The sequence below is a fragment of the Pteropus medius genome, unplaced genomic scaffold (genome assembly GCF_902729225.1).
Source record: "Pteropus medius unplaced genomic scaffold, Ma_sr-lr_union100, whole genome shotgun sequence".
Lineage (NCBI taxonomy): Eukaryota > Metazoa > Chordata > Mammalia > Chiroptera > Pteropodidae > Pteropus > Pteropus medius.
In genome coordinates this window covers 7,928,059-7,949,993 of record NW_024345601.1, presented here as the reverse complement: position 1 = coordinate 7,949,993, position 21,935 = coordinate 7,928,059, and the positions used below count along the sequence as shown (strand labels likewise).

General features: G+C 34.8%; 1 protein-coding gene across 1 annotated transcript in view; it reads right to left on the bottom strand.

The window, feature by feature from the left end:
- Positions 1 to 21,935, bottom strand: part of SEL1L2 (SEL1L2 adaptor subunit of SYVN1 ubiquitin ligase) — a 118,735-nt gene that overhangs the window by 59,449 nt on the left and 37,351 nt on the right. The window contains exons 2-3 of the mRNA XM_039874460.1: positions 15,239 to 15,407; positions 247 to 349 (exon numbers count right to left, since the gene is read on the bottom strand). Of these exons, the coding sequence (XP_039730394.1) occupies positions 247 to 296 (50 nt within the window). The 5' untranslated portion in view covers positions 297 to 349; positions 15,239 to 15,407. The remainder of the gene's footprint in view (positions 1 to 246; positions 350 to 15,238; positions 15,408 to 21,935) is intronic.

Here is a 21,935-nt window from a genome sequence, read left to right as displayed (position 1 = left end):
CAATAAACTTTTTATTTTTATTATTACTTTTTTAGTTTTCAACTTCATTGAGCTTTAATTGAAGTATACTAAAGTATACATATTTAAAGTGAACAATTAATAAGTTTACAGCCATGCAATCATTACCACAATCATAACAAACATTCGCATCCCCAATAAACTTTTAACAACAAATTAGATTTTGGATTGTTCTTTTTTCTCAACCTGGAAATTTAACTTAGTTTATGTAACTGGATAAAGACTTACTCTGCTTTTTGTTTTTGGCTTTTAGATTGCTGGAGAATCTTGATGCCCATCTTAAATAGCTGGTCTCCTTCATCTGTGAAATTTTTCTTTGCTCGCTTTTTTACTATATGTGAAAAACAAGGAAAAGTAGCATTATTTTTATGTTTTATATTTTAAAAAATAATACGCTAGCATATTGGTTTAAGTTTTGTTCTTATTTTTTAACCTCTGCATTTCAAGATCACCTCCCCTTTGGCTTGTCAGAAGGTAGAATCTGCTTACAAAAATACCCTTTTAAATCTTCTGTGAGAGGGTCTGGAGGGGGAAGAGACAGAGAGATGTTTCTTATGGTAGGAAGGAAAGAAATGTTCCCAGTCTGGGAAAGGGATGTAAAGTCCTGCAAGCAGAAGGCAGGAAGTAAGGCCTCCAAGAAGGGTTTGCCTAATGTACAACAACGGCTGGATCTTAGATATCAGGCTTTCAGTTCTCAGACTCCCTTGTCTGAGCATGGCCTATAACCCTCAGTGCCATAAAATTCTAAGAGAACATAAGGACATAAGCAATAGGCATCTCTGAGATGACCAATGTGATCCTAAGATTGGAGGTGAAAATTTTACTCTGCTCTAGGCTCCCTCCTTCTCTCCAAGAACCTTTCTAAGACCTTTCTGTCCTGACAGAACTGCTGGGATAAGCATCAGGAATAAAAGAAGGCAGGGTAAGTGTGCCATACCTAGAACCTTGGGGAAGGCACCTGGAGAAAATCAACAACTTGCCTTGTGAGATGGGGGCTCAGATTAAATTTTATAGGTTAGAGAAAATAGAGAAACAGAACTTTACCTACTATAATAACGATATTTCTCAAAAATTTATATAACACTGCACAATTTTCAAAACATACCACCAGTTAACAGTTGGGGAAAACTGATTAAAGGGAGAGTCAGCCTTAGAGCCACACACCCCTCAACCCCCACACACAAACACACACCCTTTTACAACATTACAGTGCTCCTTGAAGTCCAATCCCTTCCTCTCTTTCACCCCTCCCCCAATCTCCTTCCCATCTGGCAACCCTCGAAATGTTCTCTGTATCTATAAGTTTGTTTCTGTTTTGTTTGTATATTTTGCTCCTTCGATTCCACGTATAAGAGAAATTTTATGGCATTTGTCTTTCTCTGACTCCCATCAGCACAATACCCTCTAGGTCCATCCATGTTGTTGTAGATGTCAAGATTTCATTCTTTTTAATTTATTTTTGTTATGGCTGTGTAATATTCCATTGTATATAGGTACCATCTCTTTATTCATTCATCCATTGATGGACACCCAAGTTGCCTCCAAATCTTGGCTATTGTAAATAATGCTGCAATGAACAAATGGATGCACATGCTCCTTCAAAGTAGCATTTTGGGTTTCTTTGAATAAATACCCTGAAGTGGGATTACTGGGTCCTTCTTTGTCTCTTGTTATAGAATTTGTTTTAAAGTCTATTTTGTCTGGTTAAGTATTGCTACCTCAGATTTCCATTTTCGTGAAATTTCCATTTCTATTTTCATGAAATATCTTTTTCTTTTCCTTTCCTTTCCATTTTCTTGAAATATCTTTTTCCGTTCCTTTACTTTAAGTCTATATGTGTCTTTTGACCTAAAGAGAATCTCTTGTAGGCAGCATATGTAAGGGTCCTGTTTTCTTATCCATTCAGCCACCCCATCTTTCAATTGGAGCATTTAATCCTTTTTCATTTGAAGTAATTATTGACAGATATATAGTTATTGACATTTTATTAATCATCTTTTTGATATATATATATTTTTTCTTCTTAAAGAAGTCCCTCTAACATTTCTTGTTTGGTGGTAATGAACTCCTTTAGCTTTTTCTTCTCTGAGAAGTTCTTTACCTGTCCTTCAATTCTAAATGATAGCTTTGCTGGGTAAAGTAATCTTGGTTGTAGGTCCTTGCTTTTCATCATTTTGAATATTTCATGCCCATCCCTTCTGGCCTGGTTCTGTGGAGAAATCAGCTGACAGTCATATGGGAATTCGCTTGTAGGTAAATAACTGCTTTTCTCTTGCTGCTTTTAAGATTCTCTTTGTCTTTAAACTTTGGCATTTTAGTTATGATGTGTCTTGGTGTGGACCTCTTTGGGTGCATGTTTGAGACTCTCTGAGTTTCCTAGGGTTGTATGTCTATCTCTTTCACCAGATTAGGAAAATTTTCTGTCATTATTTCTTCAAATATTTCAATTCCTTGCTCTTTCTCTACTCCTTCTGATATCCTTATGATGTGAATGTTAATACAGTTGATGTTGTCCCAGAGGTCTCTTAAACTATCCTCATTTTTTGGATTCTTCTTCCCTGTTGCTGTCCTGATTAGGCGTTTTATGCTACCTTATCTTCTAAATCATTGATTTGATCCTCTGCTTCATCTAATTTACTGGTGATTCCTTGTAATGTATTCTTCATTTAAGTTATTGTATTCTTCATTTCTGACTGGTTCTTTTTATCTTTTTTTCATCTCTATTTTTATGTTTCCTATCTCTTCATTAAAGTTCCCACTGAGTTAATCTACTCTTCCCCTAAGTTCATTGAACACACTTATAACCAGTGTTCTGAACTCTGCATTTGATAGATTGCTTGTCTCCATTTTGTTTAGCTGTTTTTCTGGAATTTTGTTCTGTTCTTCCATTTGGGACATGTTTCTTTGTCTCTTCATTTTGGCACCTTTTTGTGTTTGCTTCTCTGTATTAGTTAGGCCTCCTAAATCTCCCGGTCTTAGTAGAAAGGCCTTATGTAGTAAGTGTCCTATGGGGCCCAGTGGCACAGTCTCCCTGGTGCTCCAGGTGTGTCCCTTGTATGGGTTGTGTGTGCCCTCCTGTTGTAGTTGAGCCTTGGTTGCTGTTTGCACATCAGTTGGAGGGACTGACCCTTGGGCTGATTAGTTGTGAGGACTGGCCTGTGAGGAGCCAACCCTGTGGAGCAGGATTTACTTTAGCAGAGCTCTGTTGCCTGTCCAGTCTGCTCTTTGGGTATGTCCTTGGATGCAGCCCTAGGTGGTGCTTTGGGTCTGGTGGAAGCCAACTACATTGTGTGTCAGCCCAAGGGCCCCCCTGGGAGGGATCCAACTACAGGCCAAGTTCAGTGACAATCTGTGCACTATCTGGGGCCATCTGGCAAGAGACACCAAGCAAATCACAGATGGCCGCCACCTGTGCTGGGCTTAGAATTGCTCAGCAAGAGATATGGAGCACGCCAAGGCCAGATGTTGCTTGTCTGAGTTTTGTGAACCTTTGAGAGATTTTAGGAAAGTCTGCAGCATAAACCAAGACAGGCCATTTATATGGAAAAAACAGTGGAGGCGGCTTGGGTAGGCCAGCAAGTTGAGTGGAGCAAGGTTCTCAGGGAGCAGGGTTCTCAGAGTTCTCAGGGCGGGGTGACCTATGTTAGCCAGGTTGATGGAGCTCAGAAATGGTAGCTGCCTGTGTCTGCATTCCTGGAGTAGGGAGGGCTCAACAAAGGAACAATACCTTCTGCTAGCACTTCTGTCTGGGAGAAAGCTGCCCCTCCAGCCCTTTCCCTGAAGCCAGACAATTCAATCCCTCCCTGTATGTTCCTGTCACTCTTTGAGAAGCTGCCCCAGTGCTGGAGCTCAAAGTGAGGGAGTCTGTCACCAAGTAAGTCCATGCATGGGCCCTTTAAGAGGAAATTTGTGACTCACGCAGCCCTCTTTCTAACTCATCCACAATCTCCACTGGTTTGAGGGTTTTGGAGACTTCTCTTTCTGGCACTGGAACTCTGGTCTGGGGGACCCAGTGTAGGGCCTGGACCCCTTGCTCCTCTGGTGGGGGGAGACCTCTGCAGCTGAGATAGGCCTTCCAATTCTCAACTGCCACATTTAATTGTGGGACCAGTCTGTTTCACATCTCTGCCCCTCCTAACGGTCTCGAGGTGGCCTCTTATGTATGTCTCCAGTTGTAGGACTTCTGTTCAGCCAGATCTTAGGCGACTCTCAATGACAGCTCTTCTGTAATTTATTTGTAATTTTGATGTAGTTGTGAGAGGAGGTGAGAACAATGTCTACCTATTACACTATCATGACCGGAAGTAGGGCAATTCACTCTTGAAAGCTTGAAACTTTTCCTGAAATCATATCTTAGCTCAGCTCCTTTGCCCTATCTTGCATTCCTCATTTGTTTAATGTTTCACCACAAAATCTAAAACCTTAACATTTAAACAAATAAATACCATCTAAATCATCTAGAAAAATAAAAGGAAAAAAACTAATAAATTTATTATTTTGAATTTCAAGTTATAATTACATCATGAACCACATGAAGGATGATTAAGAGTTAAAGAAATTAACAGTGGAACTAGGCAATGAATACCTTTTAGTCGGACTAAAAATCAAGTGCTTTCACATTAAAATGATACAAAGAGATAAAAACGGGAAATCCTTTCCCCTGCATAAAATCTTGCTTGTACAGACACTGTGTCTTTCTTATCTAATTTCTATTTTATTTAATACAAACCAGCTCCAGCTTCTGGTTTTCTAAATAATGCATCAGAAGAGCTCTTCGCATTTGCCCTTAATATGTACCAAGAAGATATAACCCCAGATAAGGAGGGAGAAAACAATCCATTACTAAAAATAACATTCCATCCAAGAAAGAATGACTCAGGAAAGAATTTAGTCAAATAAAGCTACAATCAACTCAAATACACTTGAATAAGAGCACGGATATTTACAGAAATCAAATTTATTCATAGTCTCTCCAGATCATTGTCATTGAACATAAATACCTCCAGTGGTATTGCTTGCTAGTATATGGTAGACAAAGTGTATTAGAAGTAAAAAAAAAAAAAAAATTCCTATTCAAATATCTGCTGAGGAAAACTTGAAATAACAGAGATTCCAACTTACAAAGATTTAATTCACTATCTAAAACTCTTCATTTAGCAGAAAGAGATATGGATTATAAAACAAGAAGCAAAACCAAGATATGTTATAATAGGAGCTAACATTTATAAAGTACTTAGGCACCAGGCAATTTTCTCATTGACTGTTGGAAGTAGGAACTATTATCATTTCTATTTTACAGATGAGGTGATGTAGGCACAGAGAGGTTAAGTAGCCTGCCCAAGGTCATACAGTTGGAACCTGCGAGATAAAATTCAAATCTAGGCAGTCTGACTCCAGAGTCTATGCTCATACTCCTCAGAGTTACATCATATGCAGACCATGTGATAAACAGAAAATTACTATCAACTGGTGAGATTTTGCAAAATTGGTCCTAAATATATTTAAAAAATAAATTTCTTATAATTTTTATAAGTATTTTAAACAAAGGGTTGTTTATTTATAGTAATACTTCATTTATCTGACATTATTGAGAAATGTGTTTCATATAAATCATTTTTCCCATTAGGTGAGTCATCTTTCTTTTTTATTTTGACTGTTTTCTGATAGAAATCTATCTGAAAAGTATACAATATATTCTTTTACTTTCCCTAGCAGAAGATAATGAGCATGATTTAACCTGGTCTTGATGATTCAGAGCATCATTATACACACCTGCCAGTACCTGATCTAATTGGTTTGGACATGATTTTATAAGAAGCAATTGCTAGTGGGAGGCCTTGGATTGTGGCTAGTCCTTCAGTAATGAGAGGAAGTAGAAGGGCAAGAGGAAGATGGGACATGTTGTACTCATGGCCCTCTGGGAGGCAAGAGTGCCTACTGAAAGTGGCTGGGTTGACACTTAGCTGCACTTGCTTATTTGTACCACCTTAGGTTACTATTTCCCAAAGGATACATAAGATAATTTTAAGTGGTACACATACAAACTTTAGAATTGATAGTTAATATATTTAATATATATTCATACTTAGATTCTGTTTGTGGCAAGTGATACTTATTTCCATTTTTTTCTTTAAAAAATTAACCATGAAATATTTCAATCATAAAAAAGAAAAATTCAGTAAGTAAAATATAACCTTCTCCTTTCACACACACAATTTAATATATGGCAACATTTTGCCTTGTTTTAGGTATCCCTGTAAGGAAATGATGTTATAGACACACCCAAAACCTCCTCCCAGTATAATTTTCCCTTGCTCCATCTTAGGAGGTAGAGCTATCTTCCTGAAGTTGCTGTGTAGCCCTTTCAATATATATATATATATATATATATATATATAGCCAATATTATTTCTATACTTTATATAAATAGCATCATACTCTATATATTTTTGCAACTTGATTGTTCACTTTTTGAGATTTATCCAACTATCCGGATACAAGTAGATCTCATTCATTCACTTAAATCAGTGCCAACTGTCTGGTCAAATTCTTTGTATTAATAGACCAGTTTATTAATTAATTTCCGCGTTATTTATCCTATCCATTTCAGGGACATTAGTTTTTTCCACTTTTATGCTACCAAAAGCCAATTCTGCAATGGAAATTGTTGCACTCGCTTTCTTATACAGAGGTATGAGAATTTCTCCAGGATATACTTCTAAAAACACATGTGCTGAGTGTGGGGTATATGCATCTTAAACTCTACTAGATATTACCAAATTACTCTTCAAAGAGGCGTACCAAACTTAAACTCTCACTGATGATGTATAGGGGTTCCTATTTCATCACATTCTGGATCACTCATGGGGTTATCTGACCTAGCTTTGCTCATCTATGTAAAGTGGTAAATTTTTGCTATGAAATTTGCATTTCTGCAATTACTAATGAAAAGTATATTTTACTGGCCATTGGTTGATTTCCTCTTCAAAAAATTGTCTATTTATATCATATTCTCATTTTTTATCTGTTTTCCAATTGATTAAGTGTTTTTTTATACAACTAAATACTAATTCTTTGTTGACTGTATTTGTTTCAATACCTTCTTCCAGTCTTTGGGGTTTTTTTTACACTCTATAATTTTTTTATAATAAAAATAAAAGTTATGAATTTTACCATTATGGTTTTATTTTTGTCTTTTGGCATATGATATATGCCAATATCATATTTTTTCTAAAATAATTAAAGCTTTGATATTCACATTTAGTTCTTTAAGCCACCTAGAATTTACTTTTGTATATGAGGATGAGATCTGATCTTAATCTTCTTCCAAATGAGAATCAATTAACCTATGTACAATTGGTTTATCCTTTTCCAGTTAATATGTAATCCATCTAGGTCACACACCCATTTCCTCTGTATATATGAGAGTGATTCTAGACTCTTTTCTATTTTTGAATCCATGTGCTAACACTGTATTGTTTATATAAATATTTTATAGTAAGTATCTAGTAGTGCAAGTTCTACTTCTCATTCTACTTCAAAACGATCTTGGCTATTTTTAGATTTGTTTTCATACTACTTTTAGAATTAGTTTGTCAGATTCCATGAAAATCCCCTTGGACAATTTTAAAATTAATATGGCAAGAACGAATTTTGAGACTCTCATTCATAAACATAGTAACTCTTTATTCTGGTATTTTTTTTCTTCAATAGTTTTACAATTTTCCTTTTCTCAAATATCTTGTATATCTTTTGTTAGATTTATTCTTAGATATTTTTAGTTTTTATTACTATTTTAAATCATATTTTAGTAATTTCATTTTGATTTGTTTTTATTTCATGTAATGTTTTAATTTTTATGTATTAATTTTAAAATTGAGTAACTTTGCCAAACTCTATACTCATGGTTTAATAGATTTTCCTGAAGTTTTCAACATAGATATCATATCCTTGTGTATTGTTCATTTCAATAGTATGTGGTGATGCTCTTTCTCTCTTTTAATGCCTTTACCTTGCAGTCTATTTTGTCTGAAATTAATACCAGCTTTCTTTTCTTAGTATTACCTGGGTTATCATTTTCATTCATTTATGTGCAGTCTTTTTGTGTCATGTTTTAAGTATATCTCTTGCAAATAGAATATATCTGAGTATGATATTTCTATTTTAATCTAAGAGTCTCTCTCCTTACTCATATTTTCTTTCTGGGCTGCATTCATGGCAATTTCTCCTGATCTTTCATTAGATTTATTACTATTCTATTCTATAGTGTTTAATATTCTGTTTAACCTATACTCACTTAATTTAAATGAACATATTTTTCTTTTTTCTTAGTTCTATTTGGCTCTTTTGCATAGGTGCCTATTCTTTTTTTCACTATGCCTTGTTTTTTTTCATATGGTTTCTTAACCATTTTAAAATATATTTATTCTATAGATTTTTTTTCACATTATTATTATATATCAAGATTTGGAGTGCTATGTTTTATATCGTGTGTGTGTGCGTGTACCCAGAAGTATGTGTATGTGGGGCGTGTATGTGCAAACTGACTCTCATCGAGTAAATTTTTTTAATTGGTGTATTTTATAAAATTTTCTTATAAGCTCGTCCCCAACAAGGCTTTTTTATGTAGGAGCTGTGGGAATGTTTCTCCAAAGTGTTGCTTCTGTCAGGTTTCCAAACTTAACATCTTGTTGCTTGAAGGAAATTTTAAGTTAACATATTGGCTTGAAATGTTCACCCAAAATATCAGGTGTCATAAATTAAAATTTAAATTTGTATAAGGTGCAGGGCTGTGGTGTAGGTTTTCCTAGGGAAACATTTTTCCGTGTGAGAGCCTAAGTGGAGGAAGACCTTCCTTGGTATTTGCCGATAAAAGTGGTTGGTTATTTGTTTGTTTTTCCTAAATTTTCCTTTCACTACATGCACAGCTCTAGTCATAGCTCTATTCATAGATTTTCATTCCAATTCCATCTTCAAATATCCTAATGTCTTTTTGACTTTGCCAGCCTGGGATTTTAAAATCTAAGGCTCAACCATTACCAGTTCTGATCATGGCTTGTTGAAACATCAACTCACATGTTTATTTTTCATCATTTCTAGCACCTGGAAATTTCAGTTTCTTGTGAGTCCAGCTCTGCATTAAAAAATAAATAAAAATTTTGGTATACTTTAGGTATCATTTTTAGATATTTATAGCAGCAGGATTTTCATATTAGACTAGCCCACCATTTTGCTAGAATAGGATACCTTTAGTAATTTTCTTTTAAAATCAACTCATTTATATAAAACCTGTATTGATTTAAAGAAGAACTTTCAGTAATAGGGAAAGTATTAAATGGCATGCAGGCTGGGTTCCCTGGTGAGCAAACTCTAAGAGTTCATGGTGTTATTAAGAAGTGCCCTTGGGAACCATGCTTGGGGAAGAAGATAGATTGGGCAGAGGGAGAAGCTGTGATGCAGGTTGAATTAAACCCTTGCCTGACTACACAGGGTACTCTAGGCTAACATGGCTGTTTTAACTTATCCCAAGTTAGGCTGAGATGATCGGGCCTTCATGCTATTGAATTGATTAGTCCTAGGAAGTGGGCAGATCCAGAAAGAAGGCATAACATTGGGCTCTGCACCTGAGACAAAGGAACTGACTGCTGAAGGCTTTCTGCAAACTGCACTTCCAGCAATTGGGAAGCAAGTCTCTTATTGAAGGGGGCATCTAAAACACTGTACTTTACATCTTCCACATATACTCCAAAAGTCAGTAAAGTGAAAATCAAATGATAAACTTAGACTAGCTGGTCAGAGACCCTAGAAGAAAAAAAAAAGAATGCCAAGATTAGCTTAAAGCAAGATTCCAAGACAGCCCCCCCTCCAATCAAGAACACAGTAGTGATCTGAGCTCCGAAATTAATAATGATTAATTACAAGAAATGCCAGGAAGAACCTTGTCAGGAAGGATATAGAAAGTAGTGTTCCAATGGCCTGCAGGAATAGGCTCCATGGTTCCTACCACATGATTAATTATTGATTTGTCTTGCTAACAATTTAATAGAGATAATTACTCTATTAGACTCAATTTGACTCAGAAAGGAAAATTAGTTATTGAAGTTATAGTGATAAGATACCCTGAGGGAAAATGAACATGCCATTTGGAAAAATGTGATGGATGTGAAAGCACTGTGTTCAACAGTAAAACACTTCAAATGTACTCTAAAAATTTAAGGCTTATTTTTATGTAGCATCTATATTGTAGTATATTGTCAAGAATGCTGAACTTAGAGTAAGAAAATTTGAGTTTACAACCTAGCTCTATGTAGAAATAATTCAATTTAATTCAGTAAATATTTATTTATATTAACTATGTGACAGATAAAATGCCAGGCGCAGATCTTGCCTTGAAGTAATGGGAGCACAAATGCTATTGATTATATTTGAGAAATTCTAGGTAAAAGGACAAGTAGTAGAGGACTGAAAATAGATAAGTAGTTCCTCTCTTTCCAAGATGTGGAGAAATATATTCGGATTCTTGAAACAGCTTGATGTTCATCTCTTTCATTTCCAGAACAAATGATCATATATGATGATTTGTAAGCCTTGGGTTAAGGAGATATGATCATTAAGAATTAGGGTTTTTTGAGAATGTTAAGTTAAATCTGATTTCTCTCTTCTGAAGGACTGGTCAGTTTGAGGAATAGCATTTATATAGAAGACTTATATCTCATCTTTTATGATATCCTGTGTACAAAATGTTAAAATGGGAACTGAATGAGATTTGAGTTTAGCAATGTGTTTAGCCAGTTTATTAACCTTGTGCAACAAATATTTCTAGTTCATCCCACAGCTTGTGAAGTTCAAACCCTCCCTCTAAGAAAGGTTATTTCTCCATGACTTCCTTTACTTTCTCAACTCCTGATTCCATAGGTACTGTTTCTGGGTTGTTCCATATCTATCCACAGCAAAACTCAACATCACTTTGAGTTGTCACTCCCTCTCAAATATTCACTTGTACAAAGCATTTATGAGGAATATAGATTTTTACCAATGATGTTGTATAGTAGAATGAGAAGATAATTAATTCCAATAACAAAAACAACTTTAATAATCATTTTAGGCATATATGACTTAGAAATATCAGCTGAGTTCCAACTTTGGAGTTTCACTGGTTTCTCAAGTTGGCACAGCCAAACACCAGTTTTCTGGCTCTTTATTTCCACTTTTCCCATATTTCTTATCCCATTCTCTTTTATTCTCACTCTTGCAAAAATAAAATGACAAGATTCCTCTTTCTGGTTCTGAGGTGCAATTTCTTTCCACCTCTGAATACTTTGAAACAGCTGACATCAGGCTACTGGGTGGGGTTGGGAGGTGAGGGATCAGAGCAAGTTGTTTGCCTGCATTCTATCCACAAATGCTTATTAAGCCACCTTCCCAAACGAGGGTAGTGTACACTGTACAAAGCATTCTGGCAAATAAAATTTTGTTTTCTCAACCTCAAAACATGTAGATTTTTATCTGGTTGATCAGTAGGTAAATATAATTTTGGAAATTTGTGGTAGATTATTGTGAACTCCAGATTCTAAACTTGGCCTTGTGTTGCTAATTTCTCTAAAAAGAACTTGGGCAAAATATTGGAAGGCATGCTTATCAAAATTTTGAATAAAAGAATACTGAAATAGCTGATGAATTGGTTGATGCAATCAATAGTCTGGATTAATAATATAAAATGAACACAATAAAATTTAATAGAAATAAATGTAAAATGATACACTTAGATTCAAAAATTTGGATTATCATATAAGAATTGGAAGATACCTGGCTGTGATGGTCAATTTTATATGTTTGCTTGGCTAGGCTACAGTCTTCAGTATTAAATCAAACAGTAGTTGTTTCTGTGAAGGTATTTTGTAGATGTTATTAAAACTCATGAGCAGGTGACTTAAGTAAGAGAGATTATCCTAGATGATTTTTGTTAGCCTGATTCAATCAGTTCAAAGGCTCTAAGAATGAAACTGGGGATTCCCTGAGGAAGAAAAATTCCACTGTGAACAGTGGCCTCAGCTTCTGGACTGAGAATTCCAGCCTAGCTTTCATGACAAACTACCTGATGGATTTTGGACTTGCCCAGCCAGCCCCCACAATCATGTAAACCTTAATTCATAAATCCTTTAACACATATCTCCTACTGGTTCTTTTTTTTTTTTTTTTTCCTGTTTGAACCCTGACTGATACACTGGCTTAGTACCTTAGGTGAGAAAACATTTCAGTTTGCTCTAAGTTTATTATGGGTCATCACTGTAAGTGATGCCAAAAGCAACTAATAGAATCTTAGAAACAATATGCATGAGCCACAGTATTCAGAGAGGTAGGACAACAGCTCCATTATACTCTGCGTAGAGCAGTCCATAGCAGGATTATAAGCTTAGATGACCTCTAAAGTTCCCTAATTAATTATAAAATTCTGTAATTTTATTTTTAATAACTATGCTTCTATTACATACCACTAAAAATACTTCACCCTTTTAGTTCATGCCATTTCATTTTCTTTGTCTAGAAAACCTGGTGTGTCAGATGTCTTCTCATTGCCTTTCTAGATCCACTCCATTCTGTTCTGTGCCCCGGGCCACTAACCCACATAGACTGCATCAATGGACTCCCTTCCCCTCCAGCTTCTGGTTAGATTTGGCTAAAAGGCACCAGCAGGTGGGATGGAGGGTAGAGAGTGAGGTAGGGATATTTTATTCCCTGGCTCCCTATTCTGGGTTGCTGCTGGCTGGCTTTCTCTCTTGACCTAAGGCCGCAGTTCTGTCAGAGAGCCCTCTCCACGTACCTCTTGATTTCTTTCTCCGCTTTCCAGTAGACACTACTGCCCTGTTACTCTTCAAGTCTAGGAGTGGTAATGCTATTGCTGTTCCAACCAAGTGAGGACGTTGTGGTTTCTCTACATCCTGTCTGCACCTTTATAAATAGTCCCTTTATTAAACTTTTCTCAAATAACTCAGTTTAAATATACCATTTGTTTCTTGTCAAAAGCCAAGTAACAGACATACCAACATTTTTATGTTGTATTTAGAACCAACTCTTCAATTGAGCAGTAAACCAGTGTTTTGGTATAAATATGGAGAAAATTACTCTTAAAATATTAAGAGTTAAAAAATTTAAAAATCTGTGTCGAAGCAAGATTCTTATAAACAGAGAGTAGGATCAATAAGAGTCCTTTCAGCTCCAAAACTAATCTTCATCTCTTCTGCAATATTTTGATTCTCAATTTCTATCTATGGCTCTTATTAGCAGTAATCACTTTTCTGTATTTCCTTCTGTCAGAAGGACATATTTTCTAATATATGTAAAGCTCGATGAATGAATATTATGACTTGTAATATAGGCCTTCTCGAATGTCCTTGGAACACTTATGCAGGCAGCAATGAATACATGTACACTCCCTAGAGGCCTGGAGGAGAGAAAGATATTTTTTCAAAGTTTTAGGTTTGATAATTCAAAATATGAATTTCAAAACCTATTGCATACATTACAGCTGTTTGTTGTAAAATAAAAATGTTTTCAATTATTTAATTTCCCTTAAAACCTTCAAGTAAATTTGGTGCTCTGGAAATTGCAGTATTTTTATCATACAGTTCTATATTTTTCCAAAACTGTTTTGAGAAGCATGGGATTAAAATTTTTTGATATTGTGTCAACTTACTTTTGTGAGAAGCATATGGCATAACGGTTAAGAGCATCTAAGTTTAAATCTCAGTTTCCTTACCAAATATTAGTTTCGTGATGCTAAGCAAATTATTTTTTTGTGCTGCAGGTTTCACATCTTATAAAGTGAAGACAATAGGAGCCTATCTTAAATTGGTTAAAGCACTTAAAATAATATGAAAAATACTCAATTAGCATTACCTTATTATTTATTATTATTAGACATAATATAACTACTTTCATATATGGGTGATTTCATATAAGAGTGATTTCATTTGAAGGGTGACATCGTTTACTCTTTCAAACAGTGCTTAACCTCCACCTACCTTATTTGTGAAATTAATCATTGCTTTTTAATTTTTCTATCTAACTTACTGAAGTCCACAGCACACCAAATGCTTACAACTAGTGGGATTTCCTTTAGTACGTGTGTGCATCTCTGTTCCCACCCCTTGCATGCTTCCCAAAAACCTGAGTGCTTGTTCCTAAGCTTGTTTGTACCAGTTGTACTGTTATTGTAACTACAGAATTTAATTAAGCAACATGTAAACTAATTAAATATTAGTGCAAAAACAAAATGTGTTTCTGTGTAAAGTAATTGAAATACTAAGAAAAAACTTGATAAAGAAGAGTTACTAAAAATTATCCAATATAATTGTAGGTGAAGCATCTGTAAATGAGTGGCTGTAAAAGTCCACAAATACCTGACAGGATTCTGCCAAGAGATTGCTCCATAAATGTCTTTAGCTCTTTGTTTCATTAAAAATCCGAGATGGGAAATAGATGATGTATTTTGAGTGTGGTTTCTACTAAAAATGCCAATCAGTAGACCTATGCTAAGTAAAATGTAGGACATGTCAAAAAATGATCAAAGGAAATGTTTTAATGTGTGTGCTTTAGATTTAAAATCCAAATATGTATATTATGTTTATAATGCTATTAAAAACTGATCATCTTAATTTTTCTCTGCCAAAATTTTCCTCTCTTAAATAAGATGTTAGTAACATAGTAATTCATATACATCTGTTAGAAAAGGGTAAGATTTCATGCATGAGATTTAAATAAAATGTTGAAATTGATTCTTAAATTTTGTAATTGAGCACTAGTTAACTCCTACACACAGAATTTATGCAGACATTGTTTATATTTTCTAGACCATTCTTGCATCCAAAATTTATCCACTAATCAGGTATGTCTTTACTAGGAAGAGTTGCAGATAGCTAGATTAGGGGAAAAAAAGGGGTATTACATTAATTTCAATTTTCTTTAAAGTATGAGGTTTTCTATTAGCAGAATAGCTGATAAAAGTTTATACACATAATTTTGGAGATTTTCCCCCCATGAGTCCTAATTATCAATATAAATTCATCAATATAAAGATGGAGATAGAAGCTGACAAAATATAAGGCTTTTGTGTATATAAATATTTCTGATTATCCAAAGGCTTTTCGAAAAGTAGCTCTAAATTTTGATTGTAGATTACATAGTCACTTTAAATTTACATGTGAAAGGGAATTCTACTTACAATAATTTTGATTTCTTTTCAAGAGATCTTTATTTTGAATTCCTTTTATTCTTAATTTACGTTGATTCTTCTTTTTTTCAAAGACACTTTCTCTTTTATTGATTACTTTAACCAAGTTTCTTCGTTCCAATATATGTGATAAAAACTGTTTAATTTCATTCACTGATACCTACAAAGAAAAAGATTTTTGCCCATTTTTTTGTGTAACTTAAAAAAAAATAAAACAGGAAAGTAAAAGTTCATTTAGTCATGGCAAAAATATTAGTTTAATGAAATCACTCTAATTCCTTCTTCTTTTCAAATCAAAATGATAGATGACTTATTTCACTTTAAAAATTCATATCTTTTATGAGTAAAAACCTTTTAAACATATTGCATTGTCATCTAAAGTGCAGAGCCAAGTATTAAAACCTAAAAGTTATCAATAAAATAGGAGAATTTAACCAATTTTACTCCTCTATAGGTGAATTTTCCTGATAATATCAAGAGTGTGATCTTAAAAAAAACCAAAAAAGATGGTGGTATTGCTTGACACAGTACAGCAAATCTATAATTGATAGAAAGTAAGAAAATCCTGTGACTGCCTAGAATAAAAATGTAAAAATATGTTTTCCAAAGTACTTTACAGAAATTGCATAATTAATCTATTTTAATTAGGGAGAGGGATTTGGAGGAGTTGTTTCTGAGTAGTAGAAAATAATGCAAATTTTAAGAGAGAAAATTTAAAAGCTTTATGGAGATACATATTCATGACTCACATATATACTCTTTCAGGGAAAATTTTATCAGAAGATTAAAAAAAAATTCTTTGTCAACTACTACTTCCAAAAAGAGTCAAGTTTTTAATTTGCTTTTTAATTTTTTTTTTTTTTTCAGTATCACAATTTAAACTTCTTATTTCCAAGAACACTTTCTGGAATGCTTAACACCTTCTTATACGTAGCAAAGAGATTAGAGCAGTGACCCAGAGGCTAGAGCATGCAGGGACATGGAGCTAAGTAAGGACTTTCATTTATGTATGTATGTATTTATTTATTTATTTTCCATTGCACCTTTATTGTTTGCTCACTGTTCAGAATTTTCATAATCTCTATAGAATCACACAAAACATGTTAGATAGCTCTCTCCTCCTGACATTCCATTTTATTTCTAACCAGACTCCTCTTGTCTCTAGTCTTTATTGGCATGATATTGTGCCAGTGTCCAAGGAGTTCCCAGGGGTTGTTCATTTTTATGGTGATGGGAAGGGATATATATACAGAATGGCTCTCAGCAAAGCCATAGGTTTGTGTCCTGACCCCTAAAGGCAAGGACTTTTATTTTTAAACAGCTTTATCGATATATAATTAACATACTATAATTATAAATTGTACATTTAAATTATACAATTCAATGGTTTTTAGAATATTCCAGATTTGTACAACCATCACCGTAGTTAATTTTAGAACACTTTTATTATCTCAAGAAGAAACTACATATCCTTCAGCTATTGCCCTCCCTATTCTTCTGTTTACCTTACTCCCAATCCCAGCAACCACTAATCAATCTATCTTCTATCTCTATAGATTCCCCTATTCTGGACTTTCATATGAATGAATTTTTATACAGTATGTAGGTTTTTGTAACTGACTTTCACTTAGCACTGGCTTTCACTTAGCACAATACTTTCAGAGTTGATCCATGTTGTGTGCATCAGCACTTCATTCCTTTTTATGGCCAAATATTCATTATATGGATAAACTACATTTTGTTCATCCATTCATCTGCTGATGGACATTGGGTTGTTTCCATACTTTGTTATTATCAATAATGCTGCTCCAAACATTCATGTACAAGTTTCTGTGTGGATATGTAAGGACTCTAAGTATGATCCTTCCTATTGTTGGGTGGCCAAATTCAGCAAATAAAAATATAAGATGCCCAATCAAATTTGAATTTTACATAAGAACGGATTTTTTAAAACTGTAAGTATGTGTGAAATATTGCATATTAACAAATAGACCCACAATATACAATGGCTTAAAATCAATAGGCAGATGTTCAAGTCACGCCATGCTGTCATCCAGGGACCAAGGCAGACAGAGGCTGGCTTCAACATATGGATTCCAAGGTTTTGCTAAGCGTTGATATCTATCAGACAGGGAAAGACCATGGAAGATCATGCACAGAAAGAGTTTTTTATTGTATTTGTTTCATTTTGTTTTGTTCTCTTTTTCTTAACAGAGAAGACCTGGAAGTAGCATGGTGCTTTTAGCCACTTTCTACCAAGTGAAACTGTCACATGGCTCTACTCAACTGCACAGGGATCTGGGGAAACATACTATCGGATATCATGAAGATGAGAACATGGACTTTGATGAGCTTCCAGCATTCTCTGGGACAATGGGATAATCATGTTATTGCCATTAAAAGAAACAGTTTTTTTCTCACTTCTGTTAGAATAGCTGTTATCAACAGCACAAGTAATAACAAATGTTGGAGAGGATGCAGAGAAAAAGGAACTCTCATACACTGCTGGTAGAACTGCAAATTTGTACAGCCACTATGGAAAATAGTATGGAAGTTCCTAAGAATCGATTTACCATATAATCCAGCAATCCCTTTACTGAGTATTTACCCCAAAGATTTGAAAACCCGTATCAGAAAAGATATTTTCACATCGATGTTCATAGCAGCATTATTCACAGCGGCCAGGACATGGAAGCAACTGAAATGTCCTACAAAAGATGATTGGCTAAAGAAGCTGTGGTACATATATACAATGGAATATTCCTCAGCCATAGAAAAGATGAAATACTGCCATTTGTGACAACATGGATGGAACTCGAAATAATCATGCTAAGTGAAATAAGCCAGATTGAAAAAGTTGAAAATCACATGATATCACTTATATGTGGGATATAAACCTAAAAGCAACAAACAAACAACAAAGAAACAGAGACACATGGCCATGGACAATAGACTAGTGGTTACCAAAAGGTAAGGTGGGGAGGGGAGAGGGGAGTGGTAGATGGGGTAAAAGGGGTCAAATGTATGGTGACAGAAAGAAATTTAACTATGGGTGGTGAACACACAATACAATGTATGTATGCCTTACTATTAAATTGTACACCTCAAACTTACTGGATTTCATTAACCAATGTCACTCTAATAAAAATAAATTAATTTAAAAAAGATTTTACTAAAAAATCCCAATTTTTAAAAATTAAATTTATTTGAGTGACATTAGTTAATAAAATTATATAGGTTTCAAGTGTACAATTCAATACTACGTCATCAATATATTGTATTGTGTATTTGCCACCCAAAGCCAAATCTTCTGTCACCATATGTTTGACTCCCTTTAACTATCTACTCCCATCCCCCACCCCTGTACCCTTTCCCTCTGGTAACTATTAAACTGTTGTCTGTATCTATGAGTTTTTGTTTGTTTGTCTTATTCACTTGTTGCTTTCAGTTTCATATTCCACACACAAGTGAAATTATATGGTTCTCAGCCTTTTCTGTCTTATTTCACTTAGCATGATTATCTCAAGATCCATCCACGTTGTCACAAATGGCAATATTTCATCTTCTTATGGCTGAGTAGTACTCCATTATATATATGTACCACATCTTCTTTATCCATTCATCTATTGAAAGACACTTTAGTGTTTTCCATATTTTGGGCATTGTGAATAATGCTGCAATGAACATCAGGGTGCATATATCTTTACAGATAAATGTGGTTTTGATTTGTACTTCTCTAATATCTAGTGAAGTTGAGCATCTTTTCATGTCTGTTGGCCATTTGGATGTCTTCTTCAGAGAAATATCTGTTCAGGTCCTCTGCTCATTTTTTAATTGGATTGTTTTTCTGTTGTTCAGTTGTATGAGTTATTTATATATTTTGGATATTATCCCTTATCAGATATCTTGTTTGCAAATATCTTCTCCCATTCAGTTGGTTGCCTCTTTGTTTTGTTGATTTCTTCTGCTATACAGAAGCTTTTTAGTTTGATATACTCCCTTTTGTTTATTTTTGCTTTTACTTCTCTTGTCTTTGAGGTCAAATTCATCAAATCCTCTCTAAAACCAAGGTCCATGAATATAGTACCTATATTTTCTTCTATGCATTTTATTGTTTCAGGTCTTACACTTAGGTCTTTGATCACTTTTGAGTTAATTTTGGTGTGTGGCAATAGATAACAGTTCAGTTTCATTATTTTGCATGTGGCTTTCCAATTTCCAGCACCATATATTGAAGAGGCTTTCTTTTCTCCATTGTATGCTTTTGGCTCCTTGGTTGAAAATTATCGGCCCATACACATATGGGTTTATTTCTGGGCTTTCAATTCTGTTCCATTGGTCTGTGTGTCTGCTTTTCTGTCAATAGTATAATGTTTTAATTATTGTCACTTTGTAGTATAATTTGACATCAGGCAGAGTGACACCTCTGGTCTTGTTCTTTTTTCTTAGGATTGCTTTGACTATTTGGGATCTTTTGTGATTCTATGCAAATCTGATGATTTTTTTGTTCTATTTCTTTTAAAAAATGCCATTGGGATTTTGATGAGAATTGCATTAAATCTGTATATTGCTTTGGGTAATATGGCCATTTTAACTATGTTGATTTTTCTTATCCACGAACACAAAATATCTTTCCATTTCTTTGTGTCTTCTTTGATTTCTTTCAATAGGGTCTTATAGTTTCCATTATGCAGTTCCTTCACATGTTTCATTAGATTTATTCCTAGGTATTTTATTCTTTTTGTTCCAATTGCAAAAGGAATTTTTTTTTTTCGGTTCTTTTTCTAAAATTTCATTGTTACTATATAAGAATGCAATGGATTTTTGTACATTGCTTTTGCATCCTGCAACTTTATTGTTTTGTTTATTATTTCTAATAGTTTCTTTTTTTGGGGGGAGTGGAGTCTTTAGGATTTTCTATATAAAGAATCATGTTGTCTGCAAAAAGTGACAATTTATTTTTTTCATTTCCAATTTAGATGTCTTCTATTTCTTTCTTTTGCCTAATTGCTCTAGCCAGAACTTCCAACACTATATTGAAAAAGAGTGGTGAGAGCGGGCATTCCTGTCTTGTTCCTGATCTTAGAGACAAATTTTCAATTCAAAAATAATGAATGGGCAAGTTAAAGGGGCAGTAAAAACTTGTAAAATGCTTCTGAATGTCTGGTGTTTTTATCTCCTTCTACAGAGGCCATTGTTTCCTGATTTTGATTCCTCTTTTAAACAGTGAGAGTAGATGGCACAACAGTCAGCTGTAACAGGTATTGAGGAACCCTGGCAGACAGAGAGCCTTACTCTAACTCTCAAAACCACCCAAAGATTATATAGTTCGGTGGCAAGAATTTATTGAGTGCCTCTCTAAGGCCTTTTTCTAAGAGCTAGCGAGATAGCCACGAATAAAAAAAAGGCTCTGCCTTCTTGAAGTTGATGTTCTGGTGGAGGAAGATAACAGTTAACTGATAAAAGGAGGTTTTTTTAAAAAAGAGCATGGGGATGGAATTGATAAAAGTTGGCATTATTTGATATAGGATGGTTAGAGACAAGTTTCTTGATAACATCTGAGTAAACTCCTATGTCAGGAAGAAGGGAGTTAGTAATAAAAATACCTCAGGAAAGAGAGTTCTGGCAGAGGAAACCTCAAATACAAAGACCCTGAAGCAGGAGCACGTAGGTATGCAAATAAGATGGTACAGCTGAGCAAAACGATTAGTGGGTTGGGGAGTGGTAAATGATGATGCAGAGAAGCAGCTCTGAGATCAGCATCAGGAGTGTGAATCATGTTCTTTCTGAAGGAGAAACCCTTGGAAGGTTCTGGGAGGAAAAGAAATATTGACTGACTTAAACTGCAAAAGGATCACCCTGACTGCTCTGTGGAGCATATTGTATGTTGGAATATAAAGAGTGGGGGAAAAAGAGGTAATGAAGATAAACGAGGTGAGAGTTGATGGAGGCAGTGAGATAAGAGTTGATGGTGGCAATGAAGTAACAAGATGGTAGGAGTAATTGGTGATAGTGGTTGGTTTCTGGATATATTTCAGAGGTATTACTGGTAGGAATTTCTGTTTAAGAACTTATAATATGTATTTCAGTTTTCAAACAGCAAATCCAATGGAAGTATGTTTTAAAAATTCAAGTCTAAACATGCTTTAGAAGTATGTTTTTAAACTCCCAAGGTCCATTTATAGATTAGCTATAGCTCTTAATCGGAGTGACATGGTGCTTTGATAGTCTCTTACCTAGCCCTCCTGCTTCCTTCACTTCTCTGTATTCTGAAGATTCATTCTGAATGAGTTTTTCTCAAGCATCCTTTTGAACATATCACTGCCCAACTCAAAAGCCCTCAGTCCTCTGTGACAACAGGATAAAATCAATCTCCCCAGCACAAAATCTAAGATTCTTCACAGTCTGTCCTAAAAGTATCATAGTAAAACTATTTCTTACTACTCTCACACCTACACAAATATCCATAACAGCTAAACTCTTTTTCCTGTTCCCAAATAGAACAGGTTCTTTCCTACTTCCTCGCCTTTACTTATAGGGTTTTCATTGCTCCCCGCCCCCTTCTTATTATCCTAAATATCACACCTGTTCCCAGGCCTGACTCAAGTTCTGTTTCCCCAAAACCCTCCCATATCACTGATCATGTGGTGTCTTCCTGTCTTGGTTAGTGTAGCTCACTGCTCTATAG